The sequence below is a fragment of the Ambystoma mexicanum genome, chromosome 11, assembly GCF_040938575.1.
Source record: "Ambystoma mexicanum isolate Mex_15411 chromosome 11, UKY_AmexF1_1, whole genome shotgun sequence".
In the NCBI taxonomy this organism is placed as follows: Eukaryota; Metazoa; Chordata; class Amphibia; order Caudata; family Ambystomatidae; genus Ambystoma; species Ambystoma mexicanum.
In genome coordinates, this window is record NC_090934.1 from 354,087,960 (window position 1) to 354,104,694 (window position 16,735).

At 41.1% G+C, this 16,735-nt stretch overlaps 1 protein-coding gene across 1 annotated transcript in view; it reads left to right on the plus strand.

Annotated features, from left to right (window-relative positions):
• DNAJC8 (DnaJ heat shock protein family (Hsp40) member C8) overlaps positions 1-16,735 on the plus strand; it is a 285,178-nt gene that overhangs the window by 20,917 nt on the left and 247,526 nt on the right. Inside the window, exon 2 of the mRNA XM_069623065.1 lies at positions 7,055-7,156. Coding sequence (XP_069479166.1) covers positions 7,055-7,156 — 102 coding nt within the window. The remainder of the gene's footprint in view (positions 1-7,054; positions 7,157-16,735) is intronic.

Here is a 16,735-nt window from a genome sequence, read left to right on the forward strand (position 1 = left end):
ACCAATGCTACTGAGTTACCATAAAGCATTTCCCACCAAATTATGTCTGGATATACCCTCTCAGTATTTGACACAAATCTACCAAAGCAGCCCATTCTTTCTGATATAGGTGAATTACAGCCCAGGACCAAATTTCTGAGTGTTTCCTTTTCTGTGACGCTCTTACAGAATCGACAGGGGATGAGCCCAGCCCCAGCCTGATTCCTAATCTCCATTATTTCACCTGTTATCAGGATATTGAATCGAAATCTCATATAGGCTATCCTCCAATACGGATCAGGGAATCAAATTAAATATGATTCTGTGACCCCCATCCGCTGCCAATTCGACACCAGATGATTATAAAGTGTGGCAATTTTGAGGCCGTCCATCGTGCAGGGCCAGTCTAGATTTTGTAGATGATTTTTTGCTCTTACTGGATTTGCCAAGAGATCATCAAATGAACTATCTATTTTTGTTAGGGCCATTATACAATTTATCTGTAGCGATGTTAACCAGTGGGAGGTTGAAGTTCCAGATCTTAATTTGATGCCTAGTTCACAAGGGAACAGATGAAGTGGATCGGTCTGATGGAGTAGACGTAACGGGTAGAGTAGAGTGGATGGAACGGACTCGAGTGGATAGAACGGCCTTACTGAAAACCACCATATCACACTACCACGCTTACTCTCTCCTATACACCACCACTCAACTAGAACACAGCAACACTATGACACATTCGGTATAGCTGTTCTCATACGAACACCCGCCTCTTACTCCTCAACATTCTAATTAAGCACAGCTATCTGAGCGCACACCGCTAGCTTAAGCGTCTCCTCAGGCCTAACACAGCCAGAATCAGTCTGGGTGTCAACCCTCCAGATTGAACACATATTACTGACCTCCCAATCACCATACCTACCGCTAAGAAGCAGCTATCATGCAAGTGTCGTACCAGCTGCACACATTCGGTGCACCAACGCGCTCTCTCTCTCTCTCTCTCTCTCGTTCTCTCTCTCGTTCTCTCTCTCGTTCTCTCTCTCTCTCTCTTTCTCCCCCCCCCCCCCCCCCTTAATGGTTCTCTCTCTCTCTCTTTCTCCATCCCCCCCCCCCCCCCTTAATGGTTCCTGAGGGCGTTCAACCTCAACCTACCACCACTGTGAGATAATACATAAGGTGCTATATAAATGCAAAGTAACATGACATGTATATTTTGTTTTTCGGTTCCTACAAAGGTATAGTCTTCTCCATTCTACTATAGTAACTATAGATTGTAGCCCTAGTTCGTACCTGATCGCCTCCAGAGGGATAAGTTTCGGAAGCCAATACATCGGTGTTCGCCATATTTTTGCCTCTAGTCTACCCAGATCCGATTGCACCTTTTTTATAGATAATTCACGCCCATAACACAGCTTGGGTATAATCTTCAGTTTATTAAAGCGCAACACTGGGGTCAGTGAATACTTACAACATTTTTGGTATACCTTCTTCATTTGGGGTATCGTAGATCAGTTTTGTTCCATTACACAGTTCCAGTATTGTTTATTATTTAATGAGTCAAATATGCAATATCGTAGATATCCCATAGACCTCCATTATAGTAAGTTTGTGGTTGTTTAGGATCCACTTAAAAGCTGGCAACTTTTTCTGTTACTCAGGTGCAAGATTTTTTTTCTCGTTTACGACCAAGCCATTCTTAATTAAATATTCAGTGAAAGCTCTAATTTTCCGCTGCAGTCCTATTGGTGCACTGTCTGTTAATAAAATGTCATCGGCATAAGTGCACCAATTAATGTTCAATCCCTCAATTCTCTGTGTGATCATAGATGCTGAATCTAGTACTTCACCCACATCTGATACATATAGGTTGAAGAGGTTGGAGGCAAATATGTACCCTTGTCTTAGCCCATTTCCAATATTTATCTGTTGTGAGAGCAGTGCCTCATTGTTCAACCGTACCTGTACTAATGATCCCTCGTGGAGCTCAATAAGTATGCCCAAGATCCCCCCCAGGCCAGGCCCCAGTTAAGGAGTTTGGTCCATAACAATACTCGATCCACTAGATCGAAAGCGAACAAAAGATCCATTGCTGCTATGAATATAGGCACAGCCTCTTTTCTCCATGCCTTTTCTTGAAGTAGTGTAATAATTAAACCCCCACTGTGTCCCCATCGCCTTCCTAAAGCCAAAATGTCTGCTAGAAAGAATAGTTAGTGACCACCCATTCCACTACCCTCTTCAGGACCAAGCCTGAGAATATCTTTGAATCTGCATCCATTAGGGCAATCGGTCGATAATTAGTCGCTAAACTCCTACCACCTTTTTTGTAGATGGGGACAGTATATAAGCGCCATGATACCGGTATCTGCTTCGTTCGCATACCATCCGAGAACAGCATCATGAATGTCTTCGCCCACAATTCTGGGTTTGCCTTAAAGACACATTAGTCTATTAGGGCCCGCAGCTCTTGAGGAGCTTGAGTTTTGGGTTAACTGTTATTTCAAATATTGTAAAACCACATACCTATTGTGTTTTTTTTTAATTTTTTTTTTATTTATTAATCGCATTGATGGGGGATCTCTCAGCATATAAGGCCCCAAGTGTCCCGGCCAGGAATCTTGGGAGACGCTGTTTGTTTGCACAGAGACTTGAGAGCATTCAATTTTATTTAATGAATGCCAAAATTGTCTTGCGGTTCCGTCTTTGAGGGCCATTAACATCGCTTCATTATCTAACTGAAACATATGCGCTTTGTGGCCCTTGATCTGATTTTTCAACTTCTGTTTTAAGCCTTCCTTCGCTTCCCATGTAACATTACTAATCAGCAATTTACGAATCTGCTTTCTGCATTCATTTTTGTAAAGTTTAACTATAGGATTATAGGCATCCTTGCGATTTTTCAGAACTGCTGCCGCGAACCTACTTAATTGATTTTGCGATTATGTTGTCAATATATGTCGTAAAATTGTGTGAAAGAGGCTGCTCTTTTTTAAATCTGACTACTGTGAATGTCGGCCACGAACACCATATTTAACATTTTTATGTTGCCCACATGCCATTTTATTCTGTTTTTTTAATGTATTTGCCTCCAATGTTGTGGATAGACTATCATCGGTGCTGATGTCTTGAAACATTTTAAGAGACTTCTAAGAGGCGATGATCGCTTAAAGATGTCTCTAATATTTTGAATTTATGGGATGCTTCAAACAAGCAATATGACATAAAGATATGCTCAATGGCAGATGCTCTATGCCCTACTGACCATGTAAATGGTATTGGCTCCTAATTTAGAGTAGAGTTCACATGGTGAAGACCCCAGTTCGTAAATAGGTTGAGCCATATGTGGCCCTGGATGCTCTTCCTAGTTCCAGCGTGCGCTCCTGTTATCTTAAGCCTGTCATCTACATTAATTATTGTTGGTACACTCCACTCCGATTCCTTTTCTTGATTACAAGTCCTTCCTGATAGAATCTCTGAATTTAAATCACCCGCCACCACTATATGAAGACCTGAATATTTCACTCATACCTGTCAGAAGATAGTTTTATCTTCTCCATAAACAGCGCAAAATCATAGAGCGAGTTCCAATATAAGTTCACTATCAACATGTAGGATATACATTGCTCTTCTTTTAATTCAACTACCACAGCCAACATACCCCTTATTGAGATGACTTCCAGAATTTTCCACCCAAACTTGATCATAATTGCTAATACAAGACCTCCTGAGGGGGTGTCCTCTTACCCCCTTTTGTGCTAACTGGAAGCCATCAAGATTAAATTTGTTTCTCATCCAGGACTCCTGAATGCACACTATATATTGGATATTTTCAAATATGTGCATAAATCACTAGATGAGGAGAGGTGAGCCATACCTCTGGAATTCCATGAAACTAGGACAATATCTTTTATATATTTTTAGGCTGGTTAAAGTCTTTTTTCAAAGTCTTCAGCTGGGCAATGGAATCTCAAGGAGAGTGTGCAAGCCATCTCCAACTATGCTCATTCTCTACGTTTGGGGGCTGTTGCTTATCCTTCGAAGAGACCTTCCATTCCTGATTTACCCTCCTAAATTGTTGCTTTTTCTCCATCTGATTTTCTGATTGCATACCTGCATCAAAAATGAGAATATCACAACCCAACCTATTAAATTCTGCTGCTTCCCGCAATACTGCGTACTAAACCGAACATGTGTGAAACACTACACGAACGTGATCATATCGTTCTGGGTGTATGCAATCAATCGGTTTTAAATCTGCTGACAATATTAATCTTAGGGATGAGATCTCATTAAGCAGAGCTAGCACACGCTCTGTTTAATGATGGTGGTCCTCCATGATATAATAGATAATATAAAAGTATACTTGGATTATCGGTGAACACCGGGTCCCGCCACTGAATGTACCTTTGGTCCCTGGACTGTTGAATTTCCTCTCCCTCCTGTTCCTGATCCTTCAACTTTATAACTATCTCTGGTGGTTTCTGCGCAGATATCATTTTCATTTTTTCTGTTCCCTGGCAATAACTTCTGAGGGAATTAAATCAATTGCTATCGGCCCAATAGCATTTAAAATGGGCCCTCCCCCTTCCTGCAACGCTTGAGTCACGGGGAAAAAACTTTTCAGGAGGAGTTTTATTAGATTCAAGATGTTGAGTAATCAGTTCAGCAATAGTTGATCTAATATATCCCTTCAATTAAGGATCTTTATTAGTCGGTTTTCCAGTTACTGAATTATCCGTTTGAGTTGTTTCTGCATCTTGTTTTGGTACGTCCATCCTTATCGACGCCTCCTTTACCGATGACTTGGGGCCTGATATAGGATTAACGTACAACGGATGGCTAAGTCCCATCTGCTCATTAAACACCTCCTGAAAAGTTGTAGGTCCTATCAGTAAATCCACCCAGCTATATTGTGGTCCTCTGACAATGAAGTCTTCCCCAACTGTTTCACTACCTTGGTAGGGTTCTTACTAAACAGTTGGTATAGCTCTTTATCAGTTTGCTGCTTGGAATCCAGCTTTGGAGTCTGCTTAGAATTATTACTGGTTTTCGTTGTTCTAGTGGGAGTATTAGCTTTTAACTCCCTAATTATTTTTTTTTGTCTTATTTCTTTTGTTTAATTTCTTCAGATAGTTTTTTTGTTTGTTTGCTAGTTCACTGCTCCCTATATCATTCACCAATTCCACATCAGGGTCTGTCCAATTCTCCCCCCCGGACCCCCAAAACAGACAACTTCAGCTTCCTGCTCCCCGACCAATTATCTCAGATCTCTTTTTCGCCCCCATGTTTAATACTGGAGGTTGATTGGTGGCATTTATTTATTTTTTCCTTATTCCTCTTCTTTGTTTGTGGTTGCAATAAAGTAGTGGGGGTATCTTTCCCTTTTTTACTGATGTTTTGAACTGCCCCTAGTGTCTGTTTGATTTGAGGACTAGTTATTCCCGCGGGGTGTTTTTATTCAGTGATCTGTTTCCTGTCCTTGGGCTGTGTGTATTTGGTCGAAATCTATTTGTTTCTTTACTACAGAACTCTCATCTATAGCGAGTTTCCCAATCACTAGGGTTATTTCCTGCAAACATATCGTATGAAGTTTTAACTCTGACAATATAGATATAAAAAGCTTTGCTTCTTGAAGGGAACCCTTCTTCAAACCATACCCCTCCACCCCTGGCTCCCCATCTTGACTTGGTTGTGCAGATGAAATCGTATCTTCACTTGCCTCTTCTTGTTCCATGGGATACTGGGATAGTAATAATGAGGCCTCTCCCGAATTAAAGGCTGGCGGAGTATCCATAAAGGATTGGTCTGGGGCAAAGGCATTAGCACCCTGCCCACACGTCTCACTTATATTGATATCCTCCACCACTAAAGCACTTTCTGCAACCGATTTAATACAAATCGGTGACCCCTCCCCTGCGGCTTGTTCTAACATAGCCAAATCGCTAATCTCTTCAGGGGACGGTGGAAGAGGCATGGTTTAAGCCATGCGCATTGCACCCTTCACGGGTGTGAAAGCAAGTGGAGCAGATATGATGTCTTCATACACCCTCAGACCTTGTAATTTCACACTGTGTGCGAGGAAGCGGGCCTGAAAACATTTCCGCTGAATGCTCAAGCGTTAATAAATAATAATAAAAATAAGCAACTTACCAAAGCTCACTCTAGTCTATAATTCCGCATTCAGCACAATTAAAAGTATGACAGCTGATATTGAAGTGTCCTCCAGTGTTAACCCAGACACATTTAACCATGCAGCACAAGGCCATAATACTCCTACAACTTAATAGTTGCAGGTGGCAGCATACTCCCAAAACTCCAAGTATATTTACAACACCACAGCACCCAGAACAATACAAACTTGAAGCAACTTGAGCCAGTGCTAAATTGAGACAATATAGCTCCAACTGCAGTTTCAATAATGACATAAAGCATCAGCAAACACTTAACGTCAGATGGCTCTTTGATGTACTCACTGGGCCTGGCACAGCCGACCCCAAAGTTGGACAGTAGATGGTACAGAACAAACATTCTCCAAAGTGATCATCAGGTTGCTCGGGCACGAATCACAAAGAAAAGGAAAGAGCTGGCCTGCACCGCTATGCAGCCAAACAGAGGCACACTTGCGGCTCACTTCCGGTGTGCGGGCAGAAGCAATATATCCGATGTTGGGGAGTGTGGGGCAGAACCGGTGGGTGGGGCTATAGTCAAAGGGAAGACCGAGAGAGTTTAGTGGGGCAGTAACACAAGTCCTATTATACAAATCCAAAGCCAAAGAGATGGCTAATTACTTCGAATGATGCAGTCAGCTGGATGCAAAATGTTTCCACGCCATACGCAGCTTCTCCTTACAGACCAAAGACACCAGGAGAGCAGCAGGACACAGTCCAACAGCGGCACACTTGCGGCTCACTTCCCCGTAGTCCAGACCATGCATGGTACTCTAAGTAGTTAGTGTGTGGTGGTTGAGTGATGAACTTGAGATGTGCTTAAGGGGGCCTTTATAATGTTTATTTGTGTTTTTATTTTTTAATTGCTGTCAATTGTTCAGAGAAAAGTGTTTGATTTTTTTTTGCAGGTCAAGCAAATAGAAAAGAGAGATTCTGTATTAACACCCAAACAGCAGATTGATAGGCTGATCCGACCTGGTTCTTCTTACTTCAACTTGAACCCTTATGAGGTAATAATTTTCCATCACAAGATGATCTTGATTTTGCATGTGAAATCTTGTAAGTTTCGGTTAGATGCCATTGTGTATGCATGTTTATTTGCAGATTTTGCAGTGGATTACCATGTCGTCTTTTGCTGAAATCGAAGTCCCTCAACCCTTCAGGCCAGTCAAAGTATTGTCTGATCTGTTATCCTTGTAGTCTTGAATGTTTTTTTTTTCAAGATCCAGTCAGCCAGCTTTGAATTTCTGGAGCAGTTGGTGGTAGTACGCAAGCAATCCAGACACAGCTTGTTTAATACCATTTGCGTAAGTAGGGACCCTGGAGGTGAGGTTTGGATAATACCTGCAAGTGATGTGGCAGTCACAGCCCTACAGTGTGCCATTATATTGTGTCAGGGTCCCAATAACGACAAGTAGGTTGATTGTTGTTCGACCTTTATTCGGGACCCCAGCGATGACGCTCACTCAGCAGCTGCCTCTTTCCTCCCTTCCATCTGTCCTCTCTAACTCCCCCATGAGTTCCAGAATAGGACGCAACCCAGAATGACGACGTAAAACACTAACATCCACTTTGTTCTAAAAACGGGCACAAAATACAGGGTTAAAACGATCCCAAAAAAAGCTAGGAAACTGGTGCAAGGAACCTGGTCTCTGGTTCTGCACTATTTAATGAGATCAGTGGTACCCGCACACAGTGCCACTGAAAGGAGTTCTAGTATTGCCTGATTTGAAGAGTAACTTGAATGCATATTTTGATAGGCATGAATTACTAGGTTCAGAGAAGTATGTACTAGAAAACGACATTCATTTTAGCGCTGGAATATATTTTTAGTCACCTAAAAAAAGAATGGGAGAGCAATTTCTTACTACCTAAAATGAAATGCAAAATAGTCGTCCCACCTTGAAAGGATCCTCCAATTTCAATGTTATCCCAAGCTCTTGTTGGCTGGTGGGACGTGGTTCCTCCATGGAAGGTGTAGTACTGCTGGTTAAGGGCCTGTTGTAAACAGTTGTCTCTTTCCCTAAGCTGCTGATTTGTTTGTTTACTAACGCTGATTCAGTGTGTTCCCGAGCTAAACACGTGGATTTTTAAAACCGCTTTTAAATGTTTTAGTTGATATCAGAAGAATAATGCAGAGGACTTTGATCTTAGGTTTGTTGGGCTGCAATAAGCCGCTAACCTCTGTTGGCGCAAGAGGGCTGCTAAATTAGGCCATGTAAATGATCACATAATATTAAAAAAGTTATCCTTGTTTCACATGTGGCTTGTTCATTGAATTTAGCTCAGAGCTGCATGGCCTCTGTTCTCAGACTATTAGTTTTTGTTAATGGTTTAGCACCACTTATCAGCCAGATCGCTTGCCTTGATGCACAAATAGGATGGAGATGGGAATTGAGGAGGGACACCAATCTTGTGGCTGTTTACCCACCGTTTAACTGCCCATTGCCATGCTAATCTGTATGGCCATTCCCACCCACTACCTGCCCCTGCACACCCACAACGTACCCTCCTGTGATCTCATTGAATTAGCTCTTTCGTGCAGTAACATCAAACTGTGTGCTTGATGGACATGCCAGTGTTATTTCTAAGCAGTTTTCTGAGAGTTAATGGCTTAATTGCAGTGGCTAATGAGCCACAGTGTAATAAAATGTTCTAAACAGATGAGCAGTGGCTAAAGCGTTTTCTCAACCCCGCACTACTATTAAACCATCAGTAATCCCGCTCATAAAGATAACTGGCACAGCCCCAAATGTATATCTCCTTTGCCGCTTTTGTAGGCTGTGCTCTTTATCAGGGATGTGAGCTGGTGCTCAAGCAATTCAAACCATAGTACTGTTGTACCATACTAAAATGTCTAACAAATAGGATTTTCTTTTTATTATTGTATATTGGAGTTTCTTTTTATTGTATTTTGGTTAAACTTTTTGACTTTAACAATAAAATGTCACCAATAAAATACACAACCCAGAATTGAAATTTCATCGACAAACAGCAAGGCATAGCAATAAATACATATTAGACACATCAAAATACACACAAAGGAAATAAAAAATCATTTCACAATATTCATAAAATCGCATAAAAATTTTTTCTTTAAAAGATTAGTTAGTCAGTTTTCCAGAAATATTTCCTATTTAAGAGCATGAGTAACCGCATCATTAATAAATCGAGTAACCACAATTATTCTTGAGGTGGAGTGAGCACTCAAACACACTAGCCATACATGTTCACTGTCAACTGATCCAAGATCATAAACATATGGACCAGAAGTCAGTTTTGGACAATACATGATGAAACGCTTCATGGTTTCCATTTCCTGAGGATCGTTCCAAAATCTGCAAGTGCTATTAAAATACTCTTTACCTGAAAGTCCCGCTAGAATTTCTATAGCAGGGTGTAAGTTCCATCTAAAACACATGAGATCCCTTTTGAACCTGGGCACCAACATGGAGACCACTTTAAATAAGAGTCCATCTCACCCAAGCATTTGTGCTCATGTCTTTAAATGCTTTAGTGATTTGTACCCATGAAAATGATCCACTGTAGAGCACCAATCCTGACAATATAGCATATATTTAACTCTTCCTGGGTTATCCCTCATTTCTATACAGGTCAATCCTGAATTTGTTAGTATTACTTCAGGGTGCTCGGAGAAGGAATTAAACTCTCGAACCAAAATTCTTGAATGAACCAATTTTCCTAACGCCTCGAACCTTGTGTCGGAAAGTGGATTAGTGAGGTTAAAGTAAAATTCATGCGATCTCCACAGCCCTCTGTCGGGTTCAGTCCAAGTTAATACTGAATTGCTGAAGAGGGGACAGTGCCATATCATTTCCAATGTGTCCAGTAGATCTAAAACCCATTTCTGCTAGATTACCCTATAACATTCATGGAATAACTTTTCCCTCCTCAAACCTCACTAGGGGAGGAAGAGAAAATGTACAAACATTACATTGAATAAATGTAATCTGCAATACGAAGCATCTACTTTGTACCTTAAATAGGAAGTGTTGGGGAGATATTTAATTTTTATGCCAAATCCCCTCTACATGTGAGACTAAGGGGAGCCCCCCCCCCCCCATTCATTCTGTTTGCTCCAACTCTGTGAACCCTTGTTCATTCTGAATTCTACTTCATGGAGTCTGGCTTTCCTCCATACATTGAATGCATCTATTTACGTTTTCAGCGCACAGCACCCTTTTGTGCAGTGTTGCTGGGAGCCAGTTGGGCTTTCCTTTTTATATTTTCCCTAAGAAACACTGTTTTCAGGGTTAGGATACCTGTATCCTCATCTTTTCCTTTTGTGAGATGAGCACACACCACCCTATGGAGTGCCGAGGGTTTACCTTGTATCGCCTTTCTCACTGCTCCTGTAACACTTCTGTTAGTGACGAGCATACACGTATGGCTGGTGGCAGTGGACATGTTCTACCAACCTTTGTGCAATTTTCTTGTGTTTGTCCTTTCTTGGTCCTCTTTCTGACATCCTGGGTGGCGGGAGGTCCTAGTTTGACTTTTGTCTTGGCCAGTAATCCTTTGTGAAGCCTGCCGAGGCTCCAGTGTCTAAGGACAGGAAGCAGAGAAGGAGTCCAAAACTCTGCTGTTCTTTTCTCCTGGGATGCTTGCTTGGAACCAGTTCCAACTGGGAGGCTGACTGTCATTAAGGACAGCCTCCCCCCCCTGCATCTCCCAAGTTTGTATGTAGCATGAGTGTTGATTGGCTGGGTTCCTGGATAAAAAGCGACGATCCTGAGGCTAAAGACAAGTCGACCACTGGAACAGAAGAGCAGAAGAAGATGACCATAGACATCTGCAGCACCTTAAAGCAACTGGAGAAGCCTGCTGAAGTACTGCTGCTGTCCTGACCCAGTTTTCAAATCGACTGGGAAGCTCCGAAGAGGACTACTTACTCTCTTGGACTGGTGGGCATAATCAGTCCTAAAATGCCCTTTAATTCAAGCTTTCCCACAATGTGCTGCAACCTTCCTGGGCTGCAAACCAATAACCTGGGACCTCGAGCCTGATTGCAGTGCATCGTCTTGCTGTGGGCAAACTCTTTGGACTCATTCTGGACCCCCGAGGCAAGATCCCCTCCCCCTCATCAAAGTCCCCTCACCAGGGTACAGGACTGAGCATACAAGTTGAATAGTTCGGACGAGAACCGTTCTTCATTGGAGCCTATGAAAAGGTGCCAAACCACAGATCAATCCTTTGCTGGGAGTCTTTTTTTTTTTTTTTTTTTATTGTGCATTTAGTCACAAAAATTGACCTTTTACACACTTTTTTATATCGAATCATTAACAACTGTGCAATTCATTTGCATTTCGATCATCTTTTAAAAGAAAGTAAAAGCAATTTTCTTGTACATAATACATGGAAATCAGAAATACTCATAATGACAATTCAAGTTAACATTTTTCCCTATTATAACACAAGGCTTAAATATTCTGCACATTTTTTAATTCTTGTTAATTTCTTAATATGCTAGTGATATGATTTTTACCACATTTAATAATTTTAATAGTGCAAGAGACAGTGAAATTCCCTTTCATGATGATAATCTAAACCAAAATTCCTGGGTTGAAATCCATTCAGTATCATGAACATATGGTGAAAAAAATGTTTTCCTTAAAATTAAGGTGGCTGAACATGAGATTAGTATGACGTACATCCTGTGGGTATCCCTCTCCACATTGGTCCCATTCCCCCATACTCGCATCGGCTTTGTTCCAGATTCGTTCTGTCTCTAGTTTTTATCAGGACTAGTCTTAAATGCAATAATTCCTCTCCATTTGGAATTTTGGAATCTTGCAATGTATGGCAATACATATGAGCTTTAAATGCGTATGTTTTTACTCTTTAAATTGCTAATCAAAGCTCTAGTCTTAATCTAATCTGAACACATTAGTGATTTTCTTTTTTTATTTTTTTTTTATTTTTACTTTGTGTCGGATTTCTAGTAAATTCAGTATTGTGCATTCACATTGCATCATTGCATTAGAATATTTTTGTTGTCCTCGAAGTCGCTCAAGAACGTGTTTATTTGCTTTCAAATAGTTTTGTATATCTTCATATAATGATTGGTCTAGATGGACTAAGACTAGTCTTCCCATTGATAGCAGTTTCCAATAATAGTTTGACTGTAATGATTCCAAACCAAATTCGTAACATAATTTAGCACTAGGTAAGGATTTTGGTAGATTTCATGTTTTTTTTTTTCCACAAGCGACTTTCTAATCGGTCCCAGTTAGTTACGTGAGTGAGATGTACACTACATTCCATACAGCAGTACAGGTACAATTTTTCCTTTTTGTATATTTTTATTATGGGAAGCAAGGAAAAACAGCAGTATGTGTTTAATAATTTTTCAATTGACAACTATATTGCTGTATTTTCCTTTCTAGTTTGTGTCAGGTCTTGTAACTAAGGTTTTGATTTTAAATTGAAACCCAAATATTTCACATTTTGGACTGTTGGATTGATTCCTCTGAAATGTGCCATTTCACCTTTTGTGATCCTATATTAGGTTTTCCTAAAATAATTCTATTTGATTTTGTTGGATTAATTTTTAAAAAACATTAATTTTCCTACATCTTTCCATCACTCGAAGGTGTTTTAAACCTATTGGGGTATTATCTATTAATGCTAGATCGTCTGTCTATGTGAGTAAATGAACTTTACACTTTCCGATTGTAGGGGATGCAAATGTATACTTTTGTGGGAAAGGACCGAAGTGTGCGAGGTACCGATTGAACAATAGTGCTGCTAAGGGACACCCCCCTGGTTTTACACCATTCTAAGTCTGAATAACCGATGAGAGGACTCCTTGCAAATTCAATCACACCCATATCAATGTTTCAGCATGTATTGCTATGATTATTTGTAAGAATCCTTCTGGAATATTCCGTGATCTTAATTTTTGCCATAATTTGGACCTATTCACTAAGTCGAATGCCTTTGATAGATCAAGAAAGACTACGTCAGCTGGTAAGGATTGTATTCTTCAACTCTGTGCATGTAACATGTTAATCACTAGTCCATTTAAGGTAGTGGATAGTTCTTTTCTGAATCCTACCTGATGTTTGGATAGCATTTTTTTTTTTTTTTTTTACTTTTATTTTTTATTTTTTTATTTTTTTTTTTGCAACCCAGCATTGTAATTCCTGAAGGATAATACCCATGAAAATCTTAATATCACAATCTGTGAGAGCTATTAAGAGATAATTTGAGGGGTCTAATCTGTCCCCTTTTTTGTGAATGTGGATGGCAATAGCTTGTTTTCAAGAATTCGGGAATGTCTATTTTTTTTTAACAATTTTGTTACAGTAGTAGACAAGTTGTGAGGATCAGATCTGAATATCTGGTTTGTTAAACCATTTGGTCCTGCTGCACGTGATTTAGAGGCCGTGTCTATAAGATGGAGGATGTCATCTTTGTTGAATTGTAAGATCCATTCACATTGGTTATCAGGATTAGGACCACATGAATCTCGTATGGCTGATTCAAACTCATTTGTGTACATTTCATAGTAAACCTCCCATACTGTTGAGGGGAGATTACATATAACAGTGAAAGATCACTTTCTTTTTTTTCAACACTTTTAGGTTTCGATTTAGAAATGTTTTTTTTATGTAAGTTTGTTGGTCAAAAGTATTTTACATTTTAGTTGTATTTTCTTTTGGTTTGAGGTGGATTTAGTAACAATAAGAATTTCACATATGACCCTGGTGTGCTTAATAGATCTATTTTCTCAGTTATATATTGTGTAACTACGTTTTTTAAATTTTGAATTTAACTGGTGGTCTTTAAAACTGACTTCGGTTTCTTTTAGAGTTCAGCAGTTTTGGATCGTAAATAATTGTTCTTTTCCAATGTAAAGATAATTTGTAGTGCAGTATGGTTGCTTTGTTTCCAAGGAAAAACATCAAACCATTTACATCTAAGGAATAATTCAGGGGAAACGACCAAATAATCTAAAATGGAGGAACTTTTCTTATTAGACCAAGTTGTTGCTGGCGAATTATCAAAACTGGTGTTGCCATTCAAAATATTCAAATTCCACATATTAAACAATTCCTCCCACAATTCTTCATTATGATTGCTGATGGAGGATTTTGAAACTAGTCTAGTGGCTGACACACAACTTGCATTAAAGTCACCTCCTATAATTATTAGGTCATTCGGGAACTTAATGTTTGTCTCAGTTAAAATTAAGCGGAGATCTTCTAGAAACGTAGTTAATGTACGGAGGCAGGATTGCAATAAATGTTAAATAGGAGCTCTGTCTCCATTTTCCCATTTAATGGTACACTTGGATACCACTATACCTTGTATATCTTTGCTAATACATTCAATGTTGTAAATCATAGAATTTCTCATTGCAGTTAGCATACCACATGATGGACTTCCACGTTTAGAACTGATGACTGGTTGTGACAAGATTGAATAACCATCAAGATACAGAATATTTGTCAGCCAGGTTTCCAGAAATAATGTCCTGAGCTTTAAAAATTATTTCAGCAATGTCTTTGTGCTGGAATTTTAGGGATCCACAGGTATTCCAGCTTAAGATATATTTATATTGCACGCATACACAGGTGTTTCAGAGCATGACCAGGCAAAGGGAGGGGGAGCAGGGGAGAAAAACAAAAAAACCAAACGATTTTACTAGGCCCAGTGACATTGAGAACACGCAAGTGCAAGGGAAAGGGGGAAAGTGCAAAGGAAAAAGGGGGGGCAAAGAAGTGCAAGGCATAGGATAAATAATACGTTAGTGGATAAAGAAGTGACTAAATAAGGTGATAAGAGCAGTGATTAGTGCAGCCAGTGAAGGGTGCAGTGCAGGGCAAGTCAGACAGGGTAACATTTGATAAGTGCAGGAGAGGAGTGGGGGACCTGTATGGGTGCAGATGACTGGCCCCGGTGCAGGGGTGGCTGGGAGGCAGTGCCGGAGGATGTCCGGTATGGCAGGTAACTGAGTCAAGGGGGCCCCGTTGGCAGGTGAGGCAGTGCTGAGAAGAGAAGGCAGATCAACAGGGCAGGAGAGTGGCAAAGGCAGATGCGAAGAGGAAGGCCTTCCCGGAATCGTAGATGGTTTTCCTCCAGTTTCAGGGTGGCAGGGAGGTTGTTCCAAAGGGAGGCTCCAGCCGAGGACCGAGATCTGCCCCCTGCACGTTTCTTAGAAAAGCAGCTGACCCTGAGGGAGTTTGAAGTAGAGGAGCGAAGCGCTAAAGGAGGGAGGTATTTACAGTGGGATAGTTGAAGGTACTTTGGACCCAGGGCCCAGAAAGCCTTGTGGACAATGTAAAGGGTTTTTAATTTAATCCTTGCATCCACTTGGTGCCAATGGAGGGATTTCAGTGCTGGAGAGATGCGATCCCAGGGCTTGAGGCCGAGGACAAGTCTTGCAGTTCTGTTCTGGATTAGCTGTAGAGGGCGGAGGCCAAGTAGCTTTAGAAAGAGGCTGTTACAGTAGTCCAGCTTAGAGGGAATCAGAGCTTGGGAGACGGTGAGTGTCTGTGGGAAGGAAAGGAAAGGAAGGGAAAGGTGTAGTAAGAAGTTAGATTTTTTTTGAGACATCAGAGATTTGTGAGAAGAATAGTGTGGAATCAAATATGACCCCGAGATTCTTTGCTTCGCAGGTAGGGGCAGGAGGAGGGCCGAGGGAGGCAGGCCAGAGAGTAAGGGGGAAGGAAGGAGAGGTTGTGCCGGTGAGGAGGATCTCCGTTTTATTAGCATTTAAACAGAGATCGTTGGCGGCACACCAATTTTGTATGGCGATTAGACAGTCGGAGATGAGGGAGAGGAGGTGGCAGAGGGAAGCCGTAAAATAAGTTGTGTGTCGTCAGCATAGCATTGGAAGTTGGAGCAGAAAATGGAAATGCAGTAGGCAAGGGTTGCCAAGTATTGTTTGAAAAGCCAGGGCGAGGGATTAGACCCCTGGGGAACACCACAGGTAGAGAGGGAGATAGGAGAGGAAGGACCCAAGTTGTACCTGGGAAGGTCGATCGGAGAGAAAGGAGGTAAGCCAAGCCAGAGCCTGATCAGTGATGCCAAGGTTGTAATAGTTTTAAACATTCTATGGCGGTGTATGTCGCATAGCGCGACATCTAGCATCTAGTGGAAGCTGCAGAGTATTAGTTTGTTTTTCGAAACACGAAAATGGGCGGCGAACTAGTGCGTGCCAGTAATATCGCTAGTGTGCAGTCCACTGTACCCATGATCCCTCACGCATGTAGGACACTCTGATTGTTTTTTTCCACCATACTTGCAGGAAGCATATCGCGGAGTTCCCTTGGCTTTAGCCTATTATCAATTTACTATTACAAAATTTCCCCGTTTCTCCATTACAACTACGCCAAAGATCGACAGTGAATCGAGATTGAGAAAATCAGCCGTCGAGACTACACGACGGACTTTGGGCCTCGGAAGGCCTCTGGCCTCGGCTCTGTTCAAGTAGGGAGAGTGGGAGGTGGTCATACACTTGTTTCCTACATATACCCGCCCGCTGCCAATTAGTGACATATGGAGAGTACTCCCTTTAAATTCTCCCTTTTAAATTCTGCCCGAAGTGTAACAGGAAGTTT